At 38.4% G+C, this 19,627-nt stretch overlaps 1 protein-coding gene across 3 annotated transcripts in view; it reads left to right on the top strand.

The window, feature by feature from the left end:
- Positions 1-19,627, top strand: part of gria3b (glutamate receptor, ionotropic, AMPA 3b) — a 158,445-nt gene that overhangs the window by 95,875 nt on the left and 42,943 nt on the right. For all 3 annotated transcript variants that reach the window (XM_082178297.1, XM_082178296.1, XM_082178298.1), the window contains exons 5-9: positions 10,893-10,946; positions 11,921-12,082; positions 13,439-13,606; positions 15,069-15,173; positions 17,971-18,078. In XM_082178297.1, coding sequence (XP_082034423.1) covers positions 10,893-10,946; positions 11,921-12,082; positions 13,439-13,606; positions 15,069-15,173; positions 17,971-18,078 — 597 coding nt within the window. The remainder of the gene's footprint in view (positions 1-10,892; positions 10,947-11,920; positions 12,083-13,438; positions 13,607-15,068; positions 15,174-17,970; positions 18,079-19,627) is intronic.

The raw sequence follows: 19,627 nt of genomic DNA, 5'->3' as shown, positions 1-19,627 counted from the left end.
AGTGTTCGAGAGAGCTTTTGGAATGCGTTTGGGGCCATTTGTCCTCCCCCAGTCTCAACCCTCAATGAGTTTGAAGAACGCTTATTGATTGGTCATGCCATGAGGTAAGTGTTGGTGGAGGAATTGATGATGCTGCAGCTTTTTTGTTACCTGAGCTGCACCCATGCTGTGGGTAAGATAAGACAAGACTCGCATTTATACCCGCTTCCTACTGTTCATTATTTGTTTTAGTTACAGTGCTTACGAACACTGCATTGAACAACCTCATTCTTTTTTATTCTTCTTCTCCATAACGTTCTGTAATTAAGTTTACAAACCGCATAACATACAGACTGCATTCAGTCTTTGTTTTGCAGCCTTAGGTGTGTTATTTTTTTAAATAAACTTATACTTTTATATATATACATAAAAACTGTGACATCAAACAGATAAATAAATCGATATAAAAAAAAAATCCGGTCAAAGTTTGGTATCATAAACCTCATTCCATACCATTCTCGACTAATTTAACACATTGGGCCAGATTTACTAAACAGGGCAAATTAGTGTGAGTGCGCAATCCTATAAAAGTACAGATGGGAGAGGAAAGTTCTGCTCATGATCTACTGTCGACACACACATTAAAGAACATAGACACAGCGGATCATTTCCATAATGACCAACGCAATATACAAATTTGCGTCTGGTTTAAGACATGCTTTTTTGGGCGGTAAATAATGGTGTGAATACCAGTAACTTGACGAGTGCAAACCTTAGTAAATCACCTTGCATGATTCATTTAAATGATCTCCTCCCATAAATGTTAAAGGGAAAACTCCAACAAATGCATATGCAATAAGGTCAGCAGCAAAAATAACCCCGTCCACACCTTCAGTGCTAATTTTACACTGCATGTCTTTAGTAAATCCTGACAGTAGTTTTTAAATGCCAAGAGGCACTGGCTCATATCTGGCCCATAGTCAAAAGAGCAAACTTATTTGACATGTGAACATGGTGTTTTTAAACCCATTTTTTTAGGCAAAGAAAGAAAGAAAGAAATAAAGAGTTTCTAACCAACACTGATGATGTCATTGCAATATTTGTATACAAGATTGCGGCTGTCCTTCTTTTTAAACTGATTTACATATTAAGTTATCGTGAATGCTTTTTTTCTTTCTTACGTAGCCTATATTTAGCCATTCGTTTGGCATATTTTGCCTATTAATGTCATATTTCTTTCTCTCCATTTCTCCATCTATTGCTATATTTTTGTATTATTTTACCTAAACTTTTCACACTGCTCATTTGCAAGTGCTGATATTTCCTCTAGGAAATGCAAATCTAGTTATTTTTTTATTTTTTTCTCATTCATTTTGTTTTCTTCCATGGTAATATCCAATATAATTTTCTTCATCAACCCCCAAGAAATGAAACCCTAAGCGCTCACTGCAGGGAAGAGCAATTATATAATCTCTGCTGTGCCATTTAACATCATTTTCCTAAAACAGTCAAACTGTTTATGGCGCATGAGTCCCAAACCCAGCTCTGCGTGTTTTAGCTAAAGGTCACGCCTGAGCTGTAATGACCCAGCAGTCTGAAGTCTGCTTTTATTGAACCTCTGGACTGAATGCTTTGCAATTGCTTTCATTTCTGCCCATGCACTGGGCTCTCTCTCTCTCTCTCTCTCTCTCTCTGTCAGACCCGTGTGAGTAATAGGTTCTGCCTGTGGGCGAGCGCTGGGTCACTCCGGTCTGTCTTTGCCCATCACGGCGGGAGGGTGAAAACTTCCCTCAAGGACACCAAATCTCTCTCTAGCTGGCCAAGACAAAGGTGACAGTGCTAGAGGTGGGATCGATGTGTCAGCCGGGGGAGGAATATTACAAAGTGAGCGAGGAATCTTCGGGTATTTACTTCACATTAACTGTAATCCAGCCCCATAATGCCTCTCAGAAATCAGCCCACCTTCAGCGTCTATGTTACACGCTGGGATTTCAGTAATCTGCTACTGTGAAATATTATAGCTTTTGAATATTATCATTTAAAATGCTCATATGCAGTATTATGTTCATTTACAAGTTCATATTATTATTTTCATGAACATTATTTTTCTCATGCTGCACATTGCTGCAGTAGCTCATTCATTTTTCATTCTCTGCCTGAAACATATGATGTACAGTACTGTACACTAGTGCAGCTGATGACGCTTTGAAGTAACGCTCGAGTGATCAAGAATTTTCCAATGTACAAATAAGCTTTCCTCCGATTCCTCCGTCTGCCACGGCTGGCGTATTTTTTCAATTGTTTTCAATGGGAGCGCCACGTTTTTAAAACGCCAGGAGCGTAACGAGACGCTGAGCATTTATTTCACCCTGAAGCGCTGATCGCTCTGCGTTTTTTATCAGTCGACGAGAGTTGAAGAATGTTCAACTTTAGGTAAAACGCAGCATTCATCACTGTCACTGTTCACCCAGCCGTCCAATCACAGTGGAGGAGGGGCGGGACAAGTGCCACACCGACCAACCGTCGCATTCTGCTTGTACAACGTCAACAGATGACAACAAGAAGCATAATAACAAAACAAAATAATTTAAAACAAGAGCCAGAGCAAATACTTTACATCATATCGACATTTTTATTTAGAAACAATACAGAGACAAACTATCTGTGAAATGAGATACTAGTAACACTTACAAGGATATTCTGTATCATAACAAGCAAAGCGTCTCAACTGTAGAAAATACTGCGCTGCCAAAACGCTCTCAAGCGCTCACAGCTCGGCGTTTTCAGCAGAGCGCCTAGTGTTTTCATCTGGCTAAAAATGCTTTGGTGGACACGCTGCCTTAGTGTGAACACACTACTTGCACTATTTATACTACAAAACACAATAGAAAAGTGCGTAAGTGTGTAACTTCGAACACTAGAGTGTATCAGCCCATGGCTGCATCAGAAATTGCATACTTCCCTACTATATAGTAGGCGAAAAAAGTATGTCCAAATTCAGAGTACTATGAGTAGAGTAGACAAAAAGTACCCCGATGACCTACTACTTCCGGAGAGATTCTGTAGTGTGCATTCGATTTACTATCCCATGAGGCCACGGGAGAGGATTAATGAAGGTAGATCACATGATAATGACAACATGGTGAATGTAGTAGGGGAGCGCGGGGCACAACCTAACGCGGGGCTAGTTGTAACACGCTTGTTTTAAATACTTCCGCACATGCTTGGATGACGAAACTTTGTGTATTTACTAGTTGCCATATCAACACTATATAGAAAAAAATATTCCGCCAAAATGTTTTTTTTTGGGAAGATATCCATAGACATTTATTAAACCATAGCAAAAGTAAATTTCTTACTTAAGTAAATTTTTCATCTCTATTTTTTGTGTTTATTTAAAATAAGACAAATTTGATATTATTTTAATCTCCAATATGTTATTTAACAGTTGAGATAGTTATTTAATGCTTCGCTAACTAGCAGAAGACACTCGCTGGGTTTAAATCCCAGTTGTGCAGGCGGGGCATGTTGTCACACTGTGTTACAATGAGCCCCTATTAGAAATATGCTATTATATTCTATACTTTTATTAATTTTATTGAGAAAACGTGAGAAAAAGGTGAATAAAGACTGAGAGTCAATGTTCAGAAATGACTAATTATTTATTTGTTTTGAACTATGTTGTATAGCTGTGTTTTCATGTGTTCGTAGTCAAAACTCAAAAATGAGTTCTTTAATTATTAAAAATTGCCATTATTTTATATGAAAAAGTTTTTTAATTGTTTTTTTATTTAGAAAATATTTTAGTTTGTTTTGTATATATATATTTTTTATTAGATCAGATAACATTTTAAGCTGTCATATGTTATGTTACATTGTGCCCCTCACATGTTACAATGTACCCCACCTACAGTATGGGGCATGTTGTCACATTTCACTTCCATTCTTTCGGGGTATATCAAGAAAAAAGTATATACTGTATTAATAAAACAAAACCACATAATTGTACTAGACATGTGGGAAATTAATGTGGGAAAAAATAAATACTCTGAACCATAAGCAGATTTACACAAACTGAGAAAGTCAAAAAGCGTTACTTTGTGCCCCGCTCTCCCTATGTCTGGATTCATTCAACACTCATACTATATAGAACATACTTTTTTAGCAATCGCAAAGTAAGTTCCTACTCTAGATAGTATGCGATTTTGGACGCTGCCCACCTTTCCAAAACTCCCACTCTGATTGGCCAGCTGGCCAAGTCAAAATTGGTCACGAATAGTCAACCACTTAAAGCGTGTGTTGAAGATGTAACGCCCTTACCATAACCCAAGGCTTCATGAGCAGCTGTAAACAGTGTGATATCTATGGCAACAACTATGCCGTCGCTATTGGAAGTCCGAACAAATTTTAGTCCTTGCAGTGGAAAAACAAAAAGTGTCTCTTCAACATAGCAAAATCACTTAAAGGTGGAGTAAGCGATATTTCAAAAACGCTGTTGAACATTGTTGATATTTTAAATCAACCCTAACAAACACACCCACTCTTCATTGCTCCACCTCCAAAACTCACCCTCCAATCCTAACCGCCCTGCTCCGAGTCGATCTCAAACCCCGATCCCCCTGCAATCGAGTCGAGTGCACTAACAATGACGCTAAACACCGCATTATCTAGCAGTCGTCAGCGCGACTCTCACTAGCTGGCCTCCGTTACGCACACAATCCAAGAGTGGATGTCTGTTTATCATAGCAGAACTAACTTCCAAACAGCGTTTTTCAAATATCTTTTACCCCACCTATAACTGTTCTTTGAGGGCGGGTCAAAGCAGCTTTTAGATGGGCATTATGCAAATGTGTAACATGTTGATGTAGCAAACTCACAGAAATAATGGCAAGACTACAACAAGCTGTTTCAGGCAGTTGTTTTCTGTTGAAGAGATTCACTCCCTTTGGCTTGAAATTTGTAACTTTGCAGATCACAAACTATTATATTACACACTAAAGGAAAGGTAAAATACAGGAAAATCCCTGTTAAAGGAATATCCCTGGTTATTTGAAGTTAAAGGACTGGTGCAGTCCACATGTAAACTCTGTGATGTGCTCTGTTAGCTGTGGTGCTCTGCATCAGGTCTTGGCCTGGACCCTGTGAATGGATTCGTGTCATTAGGCTCTGGCTGTTTCCCCATCAAGGTTGTAGAGTTGTCCTGCTGGCTCACAGGCGGTGAAGTTCATGGAGATCTCTGTTCTTCCGCCAGCTCTCGCTCAGGTGTGAGGAGCCCATGGCTGTATTTGTTTGTGGGACAGGACTGATGACCTTACTGGCTCCAGAAACCTTCAGTGGAGCCAAGAGTCAAGGGCATTACGGCAAAAGCTGCGGCTGCATCATTATATCACAGTCTATGAGGTTTTGGGGAATCGTTGAAGCTTCACCCAACAATGAGAATTCTGTCATTATCAACACACAATTATGTTGTTCCAAATCCATAGGAGGGTTTCTCTAATGCAGAACACAAACAGACACATATACTGTTTATGCTGTAGAATATCCACTATAGAAAGCATTTAGTTTAAAGGACAAAAAGGGTCCTTAAAAGGACCATGAGTATGACTATGCTGTATTCCCTGTAACCTGAAGCCATGTAAGAGCTTTGTGTTGGATTAAAACTTGAACATGCGTCATGCCGGGTTTGAGTAGCCAAATGGCATTGGTTCTCATGTGTCTTGTGACCAATCAATGGTTTGGCCCTGTTTACACCTGTATTAAGATGCGTTTTGGTCGATCGAATCACAAGTGGACGACACTAAATACTGGTGTAAATGGGGTCTAAAGGGTTTTGAGCTTGTCCAGTTTCCACCACTTCCAAAAACTAATTCGACCGGATTGCTTTCGTAATGTAAACACTCTTGTGAATGTGTTCGAACAGACAAAGAAGACCGTCTGCTCTCCGTCTACTGACCTGATGAGTAAACGTTATGGGAAGAGCTCCAGCCAGACAGGCTTCAACTTTATCGGCTGGAGACCCAAGTTTGGTTTGAAGATGAACGTACCAAACACAATGTTCTCTCATCTTCCCTGATTTCTAACATATGCTCACAGTGTTCGGCTGGTCTCGCGGCTGTCAGAAACAAAGATGCTTCTCTCCATGTGTATTCCCATCATTTCTGGGCACGTTCATATGTAAATTGCGTGAGCTGATTTCGTCCATTAGAATGAAAGATCTGAAAAAACACATACATTTACCTTTCCCATAGACCCTTCCCTCGAGGAAATCAGGACAGAAGTGGATGAAAGTGGACAAAAGAGATGGATTAAGTAAATGGGAACGTGTCTCCCTCGTCTACTTGTGATCCGATCGACCAAAAACGCATCTTAATAGCAGGTGGAAGCAGGGCCTTTGATAACTAGAATATTTTTTAACAACTGAAATTTTGTTCTGTTTTCCAAAAAAAAAAAAAAAAAACACTGCAGAAAGCATATAATGCATGAGTCATGGAAACTACTGCTATGTTTCTTTTCATACTTTTTTTGGGCTTGACAGCGCCTAGTCACTGTCTGGTGTTCTGCACAACATCTCATTTTAGAAGACATGAGAGTTAATAAATGGTGACAAGAGTTTCATTTTTGGCTGAACAAGTGGTTCTGTCTAGAATAGTGTTATTGCTCACTTGTTCTCTGCTGTTCCCTTCATGATCTTCTGCTCGGGAACTCTGTGATATTATTTCCATTTCATAGCATGTTCTGAATTTGCAGTGTTGCTGCTGTCAGAATTGACCAGTGTGCGCAAGCAGGCATACTTCTCTTCTGCTACGTTTTCCACGCATGGGAAAAGGGTGATAATCTTTATTGTCTTTTCAATTTGCATTAATTCAATTGAATTTTCTCCAAAAATAATTTTTCTATCGAGATGCTGTGAGTGAGTGGAGGCGGGGGGCAATTTGCATATTCATGCATCCGCGTATAATAAATGAAGCAAGGGTGTAGAGTTACATTCAAGCTATTGAAAGGCATTATGAAATAATTTTCACTGGGATTTTTTTTTTGATATGTCATTTTGATAATCAAAGATGAGTTTTAAGAGATAAAACTCAGGGGTACTTCAAGGGCAGAGCACAAAAAAAGAAGATGCAAAAAGCAGAGCATTTCTGTATCTTACATGTGCTTGTGTCTCAACCACATCAGAATGTTAGCTTGATAAAAACGTTTTTTTTAGAAATAGGATTTTCTTTGAAACAATTTTCACTCAGAATTTGCTACCTAAATTTAGCAAATAATTACAAAGAAATGGCAAGTGACACATTGAACTGAACATGAAATTGTGAAGTAGAAAGACTGAAATAGTATTTTACTATTTTGCCTATGACAATAATCTTTGTTTCATTTACAACTTCAAACAAATCAGTTTTACAGTGTGTGAGATCTTGCCTTATTTCAAAATGAATCACGAGGACTCATCACTCAGGATCATAGATGAGAAAATGATGTCCCTGACGTCAGTGGCGCAAAACGGGGTATGCAGAGTGTGCAGAGCATAGGGGCGCCGGACGAGAGGGGGGGGGCCATTGTGGCAAAATAATGATTTGAAAATCTCCTTTAACAAAACTTTATAAATAATCAAAAATTGTTTAAGTTATTAAAGGAAACGTTTTATTTAACTTTTGTTTAGCCTTTTAACTGATTAATTTATTATAGCAATATCAACCGCTCACCCTCCGGCTCCGACTTCTTTAAGTCTGTCCCAAGAACACAAATGGATAGATGTGGGAAGCGTTCTGGGGCGCGGAGCAGAAAAGGGTAAAATGATAGGCTTAACCTATTATTTATTTATTTCTATTTTACCACTGTAAATCTTAAAATTGATCAACATTAACCGTTTAACAGCGGTTTAAGTTTGGTTCAACTTTCCATTTCAGGGCTCGACATTGTTGCTTGTTTGGGAAAAGTTTTTTTTTTTTTTGGAAGGGGCAAGTGAAAGAATTTTACTTGCCCGGCCAGACAAGTAGCTTAAAAATAACTAGGGAAGCATCGTAACGCGATAATGATTCTGATTTTATTAGCAACATTCAGTGTAAAGAGCTATTGATAATGGATAGTAGGCCCAGTGTTGGGTAAGTTACTTCAAAAAAGTAATTAATTACTAATTACATCATAAATATTGTATTTAAAATACTTTTCTAATTACTCTGTCTGAAAAGTAATTTAATTACTCAAGTAATTAAACAAATTACTTCTTAAAATCCCTATAAACCTTGACCGGATAGACAATAGAAATTAAACTCTTTTAGTAATTAAATATGAGTCAAACATGGAATAGTTTATCCTTTTAAAGCGTTTTAGCTTTATTAAAACATACTATAATACTTAAACATTTTTAGTAACAAATGTAACCTTTAGTTAAACAGAATTCCTCTGCTACATATCTGAATAACAAAAAAGCTTAAGAGAAGTTAAATGACATGTATCAAGCTGTAAACATGAAACTTGCTTTCAAAGCAACAAGTACCATATTATATTTCCTAGTAGCCTATGTAGCCTATAGTCATGTGTTTCAACGATTAACTAATTTATAATTCACTGTAACCTTTAGCCTGCAATATTTTTTTTTAAGCTCACCTTCAGACACTTTCTGCTAAAATCAAGTTTTGGCTGCTTAACAGGGGTTCCCGTAGCGTTATCTGTCGACGAACATGGATCACTCAAAAGTGTTCCTCGATGCTGCCTTGTGCTTCAGTAGATTACTTGTGCTATTGACAGCGACCGATAGTTTTTTCTCCCCAGGACATAGCTTACATTGTACCGTAATGTTATTGTCTACCTGTGTCAAAAAAGTGAAGTAATTGGAATATTTCCATTAGGTAAAACAGCCACTCGCTTCTGCCAACATCTTCCACTTCAGACCACGTAACCAACTAGCCCGAATTCGTCACGCGCAACTGCACTACAGCTAACGATTTTTAAAGAGGCAGCGTTCACTTTTACATTTAGGCGATAAATTTAGATTTTAAATTCAATATTGATTTATGCAGAACTGTTGAACTAATTTACAGTATGTAACGCAAATACATTATAAGTAACTGTAATTAAATTACCTAAAAATCAACAGTAATCCCTTACTTTACCTTTTCAGTGGATAAGTATTTTAATTACAGTAACGCGTTACACCCAACACTGAGTAGGCCTATATATTTCTGGTAACAAGGTGGCGTTGTTGAGGCTCACGCTGCCTGTCTCTTTGTGAGAGAGACTTTCTTTCATGGAGAAATAAAAACAAATGAGCCCAACAGCACACGATAATCTCACCAAAGAAACATACTGAGGTAGAAATTCAAAATGTTGAGTTAAAGGAGAACTTTGTAACTTTTTTAACTTAATAAAACTGTCTAGAAATCATTTGGATGGTTAAACAACCTGTTCTGGTGATATTGGTGACTTTCCCCGCTCCCCCCAGCGTTCCCAGGCGGAAAACCAACCTTGCAACTTGCAACACTACCGTCCCGGCAAGTTAGAAATTGGAAGTCTCGTGAGAAGCGAGAACTAGAACGAGAACGAGCGCGAAACACAAATTGCTTTACGGCAATTCGACATAAACACACACGCATGTATGATGTATTACCAGATTACCCACCTCGGTAGACATAGCTCCACGCAATACAGTTGGCTTGCTCCGATCCAAACAAACGCACATGAGCAGCGGTAGAGAGGGGGAGGAGGCCGCCGCAAGTGAGTTTTTTACGACTGTGTTGTGAAATATACACACCCCCCCACAGCTGTAGGGGGAGCTCGTGGGGAAAACATGCGACAACAAAAGGGAAAATCAGCGAAGAAGTGACGAGTTCACTAGAGTTACCGAGTTCTCCTTTAAAAAAAAAAAAAAAAAAACGTTTTTTTAACATTAAAGTTACATAACACAACCAAGGGAGCTGTTTTGCTGAGTATATCACGAACAAGTAGCCTATTTAATTATCATAAATGTTTATCATTATTAGCCGATTTAATATCAAGTTACTTACATTTTAGACACATTATTGACTGATAGTAATATTTCACAGACGAAAATAGTTCCGAAGGAAAACAATCAGTGCAGTGTTTTACCGAATTATTATGATTCAGCGTTTTGAACGAATCATTTGAATGAATGACTCAATGATTCACTTGCCACTTGCCGCCACCTATTGGCTGTTTAGTTTCATGTTTAAAACCATCATTGCATTGTTTTTCTTGTATATTCAAATATTTATTTAAAACATTAATCTCATAACATTAGGCTATTTATTGCAGTTGCGATTTTGCAGTGTAAATTATTTAGTTTGATTGGTATCAGCCCCGTTTTATTATTATAACTGAATTTATTGATCAAATGTAAGAATTTGACATATGCATACATTTAATAAAGTAAAAATAAAAATCGGCCTTTATAAAGGTAAATAACTAGAAAATAAATATGTTGAATAATAGAAAATGTCACACATATGCTGATTTAAGTATATAGTAAAAGCTGACGAGAATATTGCTTCAGAATAAATTATATTTAAACCCCCAAATTCACCGACACTGATCTTGCATACCCCTCAGCTGATGTGCTGAAGTGCCTGAAGTGAACACTGTCTGCACGCTTCACTAAAGGCCACTAAGACCCGAGGTCTGAGGTGAAGGTCGCAGGGCCAGAGAGGCATCACAGACGCCCAGGAGGGGCAGAGTTATGTGGAGATTTGTCCATGTGTTATTCCCGTTGGCCAGCGTACAGTAGGAAGCACATCAGAGACTGCCAGTCGCTTCATGTGGAAACATCCATCATTGTGGAGTGTCTCTGTCACTTAGGACAGAGTAAATGGAGAGAGAAGCTCACCTGAGGGACGATATACGGCCCCTGCGCTCTTCTTACATGGATTGTAAACTGTTATTGATTCTCTTTCCTGTAGGTTGTGACACTCGGAAAGAACAGTCGGGGTTACCATTACGTTATTGCCAATCTGGTGAGTTTCAGCACCTTCACACACTGACTAAACAAGAGAGAAATAATGGAAGTTCATTGGCAAATAAGAATGTTCAAGAAAATGAAAAGATACTTTATAAAACATCCAGTGCAAAGCATGAATTTTTTTTTTTTTGTCAACAAAATGTTTGACGCAAAAAAAAAAAAAAAAAAAAGGTGTAATAATCAAGTAAAATATTATATCTTTTTGGTTACACTTTATTTTAAGGTGTCATCGTACAGTGTAATTATATATTTAAGTATTGAGTAATATTAAGCAACTACATGTACTTACTATAGGGTTAGGGTAGGAGGTTACACTTTATTTTAAGGTGTCATTGTTACAGTATAATTATACATTTAATTACGGAGTAATATTAATTAACAACATGTACTTACTATAGAGTTAGGGTAGGATTTGGTTGAGGGTTAGTTGCATGTAATTATGCATAATTTACTGTTATTACTATGGTAAGTACATGTAACAATGACACTGTATAATAAAGTGTCACCATATTTTTCAACACACCTTAGATGCAAGTGCATTTACACTTCTCAGTAATAATTTTAGAACATTATTCTCCATTTACATTTTTTTTAAGTAATAACTTTGAATCATGAATATCAGTTTTTGTGGGCAACCTTGAAATAACTTGACATGTCATAAATGATCTGATACTCACTTACCTTGACGCACATGTGGGGGTCACAATGGGATACTACTTCTTGTTTTATGGTTTTCTTAAAATAATATGCAGTGAGTAAGTAATACCTGTTTATACTCAAGAAACCCCAGTGATATTACGCTTTTCCCCTTTTGGGTTTTGAACCAGAAACATCAAGTTGCTAATCCAGAGATTTGACCACTTACTGTACATTCACTCTATACACATGAGACCTTCAATCTCTACAAGAACATGATGTTTGTTATATATATCCTAACTCTCTTTTTGTTCCCTTCATCTCTTTCCACAGGGCTTCACCAACATCAGTCTGGACAAGGTGTTTCTCGGCGGAGCAAACATTAGCGGCTTCCAGATAATCAATCCTGAAAACTCAGTGGTACAGCAGTTTCTCCAGAGATGGGACCGTCTAGATGAAAGAGAGTTTCCTGAAGCTAGAAACACACCTCTGAAGGTCTGAAAGTACTTCTTCTTTTTTTTACAACATAAAATCATTGATTTAGTTTCTTCTTCTTCTGATCTTTGACTTTCTCTTTCTTTGACTGTTTTCTTAAATTTTTCCCTCCTTGCATCAGTCGATATATTGACATTCAGCCCGAGGTTCTATTAAAGCTGGGACTCAATTTACATCTAATTAAACAATGATCATGAGATGAATAGATTTCAAATGCCATTTAATTAAGGTTTTATTATGGATGGCTGGGTAAGAAACGACTGTGCTTTCATCGAACCAGTGAGCTGGCAAAGAAGTGTTTAAACACACCTGAATGTTATAAAGAAAAGTCACCCAAAAAGCGAAAGATTGTATTTTCCATAAATAAAATGAAGCTTTTTTTAGGGGACCACTACTAAATTTTGCATTGTGACATTATTTTTATGAAAATTAAGTACATTTCACCTCAATGGGTCATTTTATTATTACATTTAGATTTTTCCTGTAACACTTAAAGCCTTTATATATAATGCATTATAAAAAATATTTTTCTCCTATGCCTTGTAATGCATTGCATGATCTCATGAATAATTGTAACCACAGTTATAATACATTATGTTACGCCTTTAGTATAATGCATTACAACACATGACAAAGAATCAATTTCAGAAGTAACAATGAATCTGCAAATATTATAATGCATTTTAACTTGAGTTACAATTATTTATGAAAATATATGATGCATTATAACATAAATTATGAATCTTTTAAAACGTGAAATGTGCACATGCAGCCACACACACTTTACTTGTGTGAAAAGTCTTTTCCAAGACAGTATTTTAATGAAGGCATCAGAAGGCATTTTGAATTGAGAATGTAAATGTGCAATGTATGTCTCCTTTGATGTTACTTTTGTTATATTGCATTAATTTTAGTCGCTAAATTTCTTGCTATTGTCGCTTTGAAGAGATACAAAACAATACAACAGCGTAGCTCACAGCAAATGAGCAGATGCCAGCTTGTTCTCTTTTCTTGGTTGAAATGGGATGTAATTACAGGTTGCACAACAATAGCAGCAAAACCCTGTAGAGTCTCACATAACTAAACATTTTACATATCTCTGTAATTAGAAACCTGGTTAACACTCTTTACATAGCAAGAAACAATGTGCAAGCTACACCCCTTTGCCTACTATGATTACATGCAGTAATGCATCGCAATTATCCTTCATTATGTACATCAACATGTGGACCTGGAAGAGGGCAGCCTATTTTAACCCTCTTCAAAGTGTTTACTTACCGATAATGTGTTTGCTTATTTTAAAGCACTCTAACAAATAACTGTTAATGTGAGCTGCTTACCGGTTGTTGTGTACAGTACACCTCAGCGCTGTCTTACGACGCCATCCTGGTGATCGCGGAGGCGTTCCGGTACCTGCGCCGCCAGCGAGTGGACGTGTCCCGACGGGGCAGTGCTGGAGACTGCCTGGCCAACCCTGCCGTCCCCTGGAGCCAAGGAATCGACATCGAGCGAGCTCTCAAAATGGTACACTTTCAAGATTCTTTGAGTCTTTCAGCTTTTACGAAAATGACAATAACTATTTGTAATCTCTCAATGTTTAATTCAGATGGTCAGAGTCACGTCTCCGTATGATTCAGTCGTGATACTACAACACATTCAAATGTATTCTAACGATTCAAAGCAGAATTGTTATTTCACGGGTTTCTTTACTTTTGGGTCATTCCTACAGTTTGGTGGATTTTGGACTGTCTATCATGAAAACACACTGGTCAAGCTCAGGCTAATATAGCCAAATAATCCTGACCAAATATTTCAGATTTCACATTTACATATCTGTGAAGTCTGTCCACCCTGTTACATGACATTTTTACTTAACAGGGTGGATGTTTAAAGCTTATGAAGCCCATTATTAGCTAGAACAACATGCTAGCAGAAGAGTTATATAATATATAATATATTTTTTGAAAATATTAACAACAATATTCATGTCCGGTATAAATTGATACAACAGGGCAGACATGTTATGTTTTACGCAATATCATGCAATAAGTCTTCTAAAAATGAGGAAAACAGAGAAAAAAATATGACTGTGTTAGGCAGGTGCAGACAGACAGATGGTGATGATGATGATTAGGGGAAAAAAGTACATATCCAGAGTTTAATACAATCCAACAGATAATACATACATAAACTCTAACCAGACCGGACAAACACTGAGTGAAGGTGAGGAACTTAAATACACATGGTGATGAGGTAAATGATGCACAGCTGTGATGATGATTAGTTTCCATGGGAACTGATGAGTGGTGGGAAACTCAAACAAAGGAACACATGTGACTAATGAAAACAAACTAAGAATAAACACAATTGAATAAGTGTAACATAAGTGTTCATGGGCTGCGTTCCATTCCACTTTTAGACATTCACTCGCAAACTTCCCTAAGCAATCCCTGCCGCCATTTTGAAGTGCGTTCCACTTCGTGAAGTGGACGATGGAAGTTTATATGGACAGACCCTCGTCCCCTCGATTTTAACTGAGGGAGCAAGTCTGCTCTGATGTATACTTCAAGCTCCTCTATATCCCACAATTCAACTTGACTCAACTAAGGCTGGATCCCAAATGGCACACTTCATGTGGACTCGCGGTCTCGTGGCCTTAAATTGCGCGTAATCGCCAAGTGTACGGGTCCATAGGGTGTCCCATTCGGCATTTCAGCGCTCAGAAGTGTGCTCAAGAGCGCTGCCTTTGTGCTCTCGACTTTCACACCGTCTACACGAGTTACCTACCCAGGAATCATTGCGAAGTTGCGAACACCCAATCAGATAAATGAGGGGAGGAGTTTCGTGGCTGTTTGACTTTCAAAAAACCATGTGGCATGAAAGTTGACCAACATTTTATGTAAAATATGCAGTATTGTTTCATGGGGACATTAAATCCTCCAAACTGTAGGAATGACCCTATTGTTGTTGTGGTTGTTGTTGGCAGGTCCAGGTGCCAGGGATGACCGGCAATATCCAGTTTGACAGCTTTGGTCGCAGATCAAACTATACTATTGATGTTTATGAAATGAAATCAGGGGGACCAAGAAAGGTAAGTCAGCAGTCCATTTGCTGTGTAAGCTCACTGAGATCAGTGTAAGAACTCAAACCATGGTCCATTTCAAGACTTTTATTCACTCGAATTGATTTTTTATGATAAATGGCGTTATAGTTGTAAAAGGGAAAAAGCTGTCTTATCTAGGAAGGGAAACAGATTCGTTACCAAAATTGCCCTCCAAAAATGGCTTCTGTTTCTTAGGTTTGAGGTTATCTATATGCTAGTTTACTCCTAAAGTCTGACCAAATAAACTTTTCACAGATATATAGAAATAAAGTCAGAGAAAATAGACCAAAAATATTAATGACTTGCACTCTAACTGCTACTATGCTACTAACTAACTAAAAAATAGCATGTTGAACTTGACACCCATGTTTGATGTCATCTTCACAACATTAAGGCTAGACACCACATATAAATAGATTTCACCATACTTCCCCAGTTTATAATGTACATCACAGTACATTAAGAAATTACAGTCTGTATAAAAAGTTTTCAGAAATGATACATTTTGATATGCAAATTATCTCATACAAAAATGCTCTAATATGCATATATTTCCAGAACAGAAACCTAAACACTGGATAAAGCAATCTAAAAAAAAAAAACATTTTGTTTACATATTAGAGTTTTTTTTTTTTTTTACAGATGTGATTTTGGATATCTCTTTTTATCACTCCATGAATCAAAAACAATTTCACCATGTTTTAGGAATAAAATGGTATATAAATCAAGAACAAATCCCTCTGTAAAAACCTTCAGAATATAAATTTGCTGCATGAAAGTGCTACTTTTTGCCTGTGGTGTCTTGCCTTAACTGGTTGCAAAAGAAGTTGCTTGGACAAGCCCTCCAATATGTCCTAACTTCCAGTTTCAACAAGAAATACATAGTTCACCCAAAAATGAAAATGATTCCATAATTTTATTCACCCTCAAGCCATCCTTGGTGTATATGACTTTCTTCTTTCAGTCAAACACAATCAGAGTTATATTAAATGATATCATTTTTCCTAGTTTTGTAATGGCATTGAATAGCGCCCCAGTTTTTGAAGCTCCAAAAAGCGCAAGGTTCTACGGGGGTGCTAAGCACCCTCAATCACAATCAAGAGCACCCTCATTTGATACTTTAATAATGTGCATGTAATAATCCAGTGCATATTTGTGTTAGTGCTCTGAAAAATGTCAAACGTATCTATTTACAATGTGTTTTTGCAGCGGTGAGCAATGTAGCCACTCACAGACATCGTTGTTGATCTCTTAAACGCAATGACCAATCAGAGGGGTTTAAGTCAGTCAGAATCCACTCACCGCTCAAAACGTGATTTTTATTCAGCGCTGAGTTATGCTGGCCTTTGAAACCTCTCATTAACAAACAAAGTGTATACACAATTAGTGTTGTCAAAAGAACCGATTTCGGTACCAAGTCGGCTATGATCAACGCTTTAAAAACATGTTATTAGACGCCTGCTTTCAAACGCTCCTGTGTGTTTCTGTGTAAGCGCTCGGTGAAGACAACATGTTTTTGAAGCATTGATCATTGTAGACAATCAGAGACATATATGTTAAGCTCGTAAACACAATGGCCAATTAGAGACATATATTTTGAGCGCATGAACACAATGGCCAATCAGATGCAAAGAATCCATTCAAAAGCGCTCAAAATACTGTGGGGGAATGCTGGTATCGTCACATTTTTAACACTGACTTGGTACCAAAGTTGGTACTTTTGACAACACTTGACACAATGTAAGTAGGAGGTTTATGGTCAATTGTTGGCAGCTTCATTGATTATAACGGAACTTTGTGAGATCGCGATGTACTGACAAAGCGACAGCGTTTTAGTGATTGTAAAGCGAGAGGTCTTGGCTCGCTTTCGAGGCTTCAGCCTATATAATCCATTAAATAAATCTATGCTGGATGGAGGCTCTTTCTGGAGCTTCAAAAACTCACTATTCAAAGCCATTACAAAGCTGGGAAGAGCCAAGATATTATTTAATATAACTCAGATTGTGTTTGGCTGAAAGAAGAAAGTCATATACACCTAGGATGGATTGAGGGTGAGTAAATTATTGGATAATTAAAATTGTTGGGTGAACTATTCCTTTAAGGCCACTATTCCCAAACAAAATAGTTTACCAAACCAATGACCAGCTTGAGTCAACATAACCAGTATTCATTAGCTTTCCTGTGAGCTAATAGCAACAGCCCTTAATAAAACACAGGAACAATCTCCGTGAAAAAAAGTAGTTTAGCCCAAGGTTAGATGGGGTCATGGTCGGTACAGAGACGTACATTGACAGTGACTGTCAGAAGTGATGTACAAGACTGTGTTGGACCCCTGTGCAGTGTCACCTCGGTGATGCCCTAGTGGCTAGTGCTATGCTAACGGTTCTGACACATGCCACTCAACCACTAAACAACTCAAGCATATAACAAAGAGAAAACGCACTGCACCTTTTGATAACAGAATGCGGCAAGCAAAACCCAGTTGAGTTTTAGCTGAAGAGAATTACATCCAGCTTCTGCATCCCTGGAAATTTCACCATAAGCATTTTTTTCCCATTTAACAAATGTCAGCCAAGAATTTGCCTTTTTTGTTTAACTCCATGCAATAACCGCAGCAGCACAGAGACCTAATACTTTTTTAATGAGCACAATCTAATGAGAGCACACATCCACAACAGCTCCTTAGCCGTTGTGGATGGGCTGGGGGGGAGGGGTTGCTATTTACCATTGGTGCAGTAAAAAATATCTGCTGTTTGATAATAACATGAACGTTTTCCCTTTGCAGATCGGATACTGGAACGAGTTTGAACGCTTTGTTAATATAATGGATCAGCAGTTCACCAACGATTCCTCCTCAGTGGAAAACCGAACAATTGTGGTCACTACTATTATGGTACACGCTCCATGACGTTTTAAACGTGTCGCATATTCTGCCCATCAGGGTCATGGTGTTGACTCCTAGATTGATACATTCTGTCCTGGGCGGGTAGAAGTACATTTCTTTTGTGTTGCTTTCCATCCACTCATTACACGTTGAAACAGTCGAACGCAGGGAAAAGCGGCGCATGAGTGTTTCAACTGTATTCGTGTGGGTGTCAAAGCATTTTGATTTTCCATATATCAGTGGCCTGTCGTAGCAGTGACATCACAATAACGGCATTAGGTATGATGGTTTTACATTGACATCATCAAAGTAGACATTCAATGCATATGTAGGTAAGACTTGTTTCCACTCATCAAGTAAATGGTCAATGACACATGAGCTAGAACAGCAAGCTAACGCTTACCGCACCAAAGAAGGGTTTGATGGTTTGCCTCTGGCAAAGTACAAGCGTATTTGAGCAAGGCCATGAATGAGGCCTTTGCACAGATCCACTTTACATTGACCAGAGGACTGCTCAGTGCTGACGTATCACTTCATCTCCCGCTGTTAACAACGTTAGCTTTAGCATCAGCCTCCAATTGGCAAGGCGAATACACATCTCTGAGGAATTCAAATCAATGCTCACAACATCATCCCATGTAAAACAGCAATCGCTTGTAATTGTTTTGTTTCACCAAAAACCAAGGTCATTCTTTCAAATGACTTGGATGTGAGCAATTAAACCAGCAGCTGTCGGTTATTCCATCAGTGGGATTCAGGAGGAAAACAATCGCACAAAGGATGAGGTGAGAGGATACATTCAGCACAGAACAAACAAACCATCGCTAACCCACTGGTACCCTAATTGTCTCTGACTCTAATGGGATGCGTTCTCTCTGCGAGAAGCCATATTGTTTGGTAATAATAATGTGCTTAAAAAAGCAAGCCGCTGTCGCAGTGTTTGAAATGAGGGCGAAAGAGAGGATAAAACCAGCTTGCACAATTTTCTTTGTTCAAATCTGTATGTTGACAAAGTGCTTTTAAGTTTGGATTCTAACGATGGCTTTGTGTTTTGCTTCCCTACTGAAAAGACCATATATTGTGTTTTTGGATGCTGGGCCCCAGCATGACACGCTGGTGTGCTGGTGTAAATAGCTAAACCAGTTCGTCAGCCAGCATCACCAGAATGACCATGCTAGTCGACCTGTGCTGGTCCACCAGCTAGAACGAAACGGCAATACCTAGCATAAACCAGCCTGAAATTCATGCTGGTGTAAGCTGGTCTTTTTAGCAGGGCTATGTTCAATGTCCTTTCTGTTGGAATGATAAAGGCTTTTGGCGCATATAGGTGCAACGTGCTTGAACAGAATCAACACTATGATTCCTCTGCAGTCACTGCCATTTACTTCATGAATCGGATTCCTTCTCACTTCATACGTTCTTGCCTACCTCACCTACCTCACCTACCTTACCTACCTCACCTACCTCACCTGTCACCCTCAACTTATGCCAATGCATCTCAGACCCTTGGGATATTGCACCACGGCCGTGTGTGTGTGTGTGTGTGTGTGTGTGTGTG

The sequence above is a fragment of the Leuciscus leuciscus genome (genome assembly GCF_965113295.1).
Source record: "Leuciscus leuciscus genome assembly, chromosome: 8".
Taxonomy (NCBI): Eukaryota; Metazoa; Chordata; class Actinopteri; order Cypriniformes; family Leuciscidae; genus Leuciscus; species Leuciscus leuciscus.
This window is presented reverse-complemented; position numbering and strand designations above follow the sequence as displayed.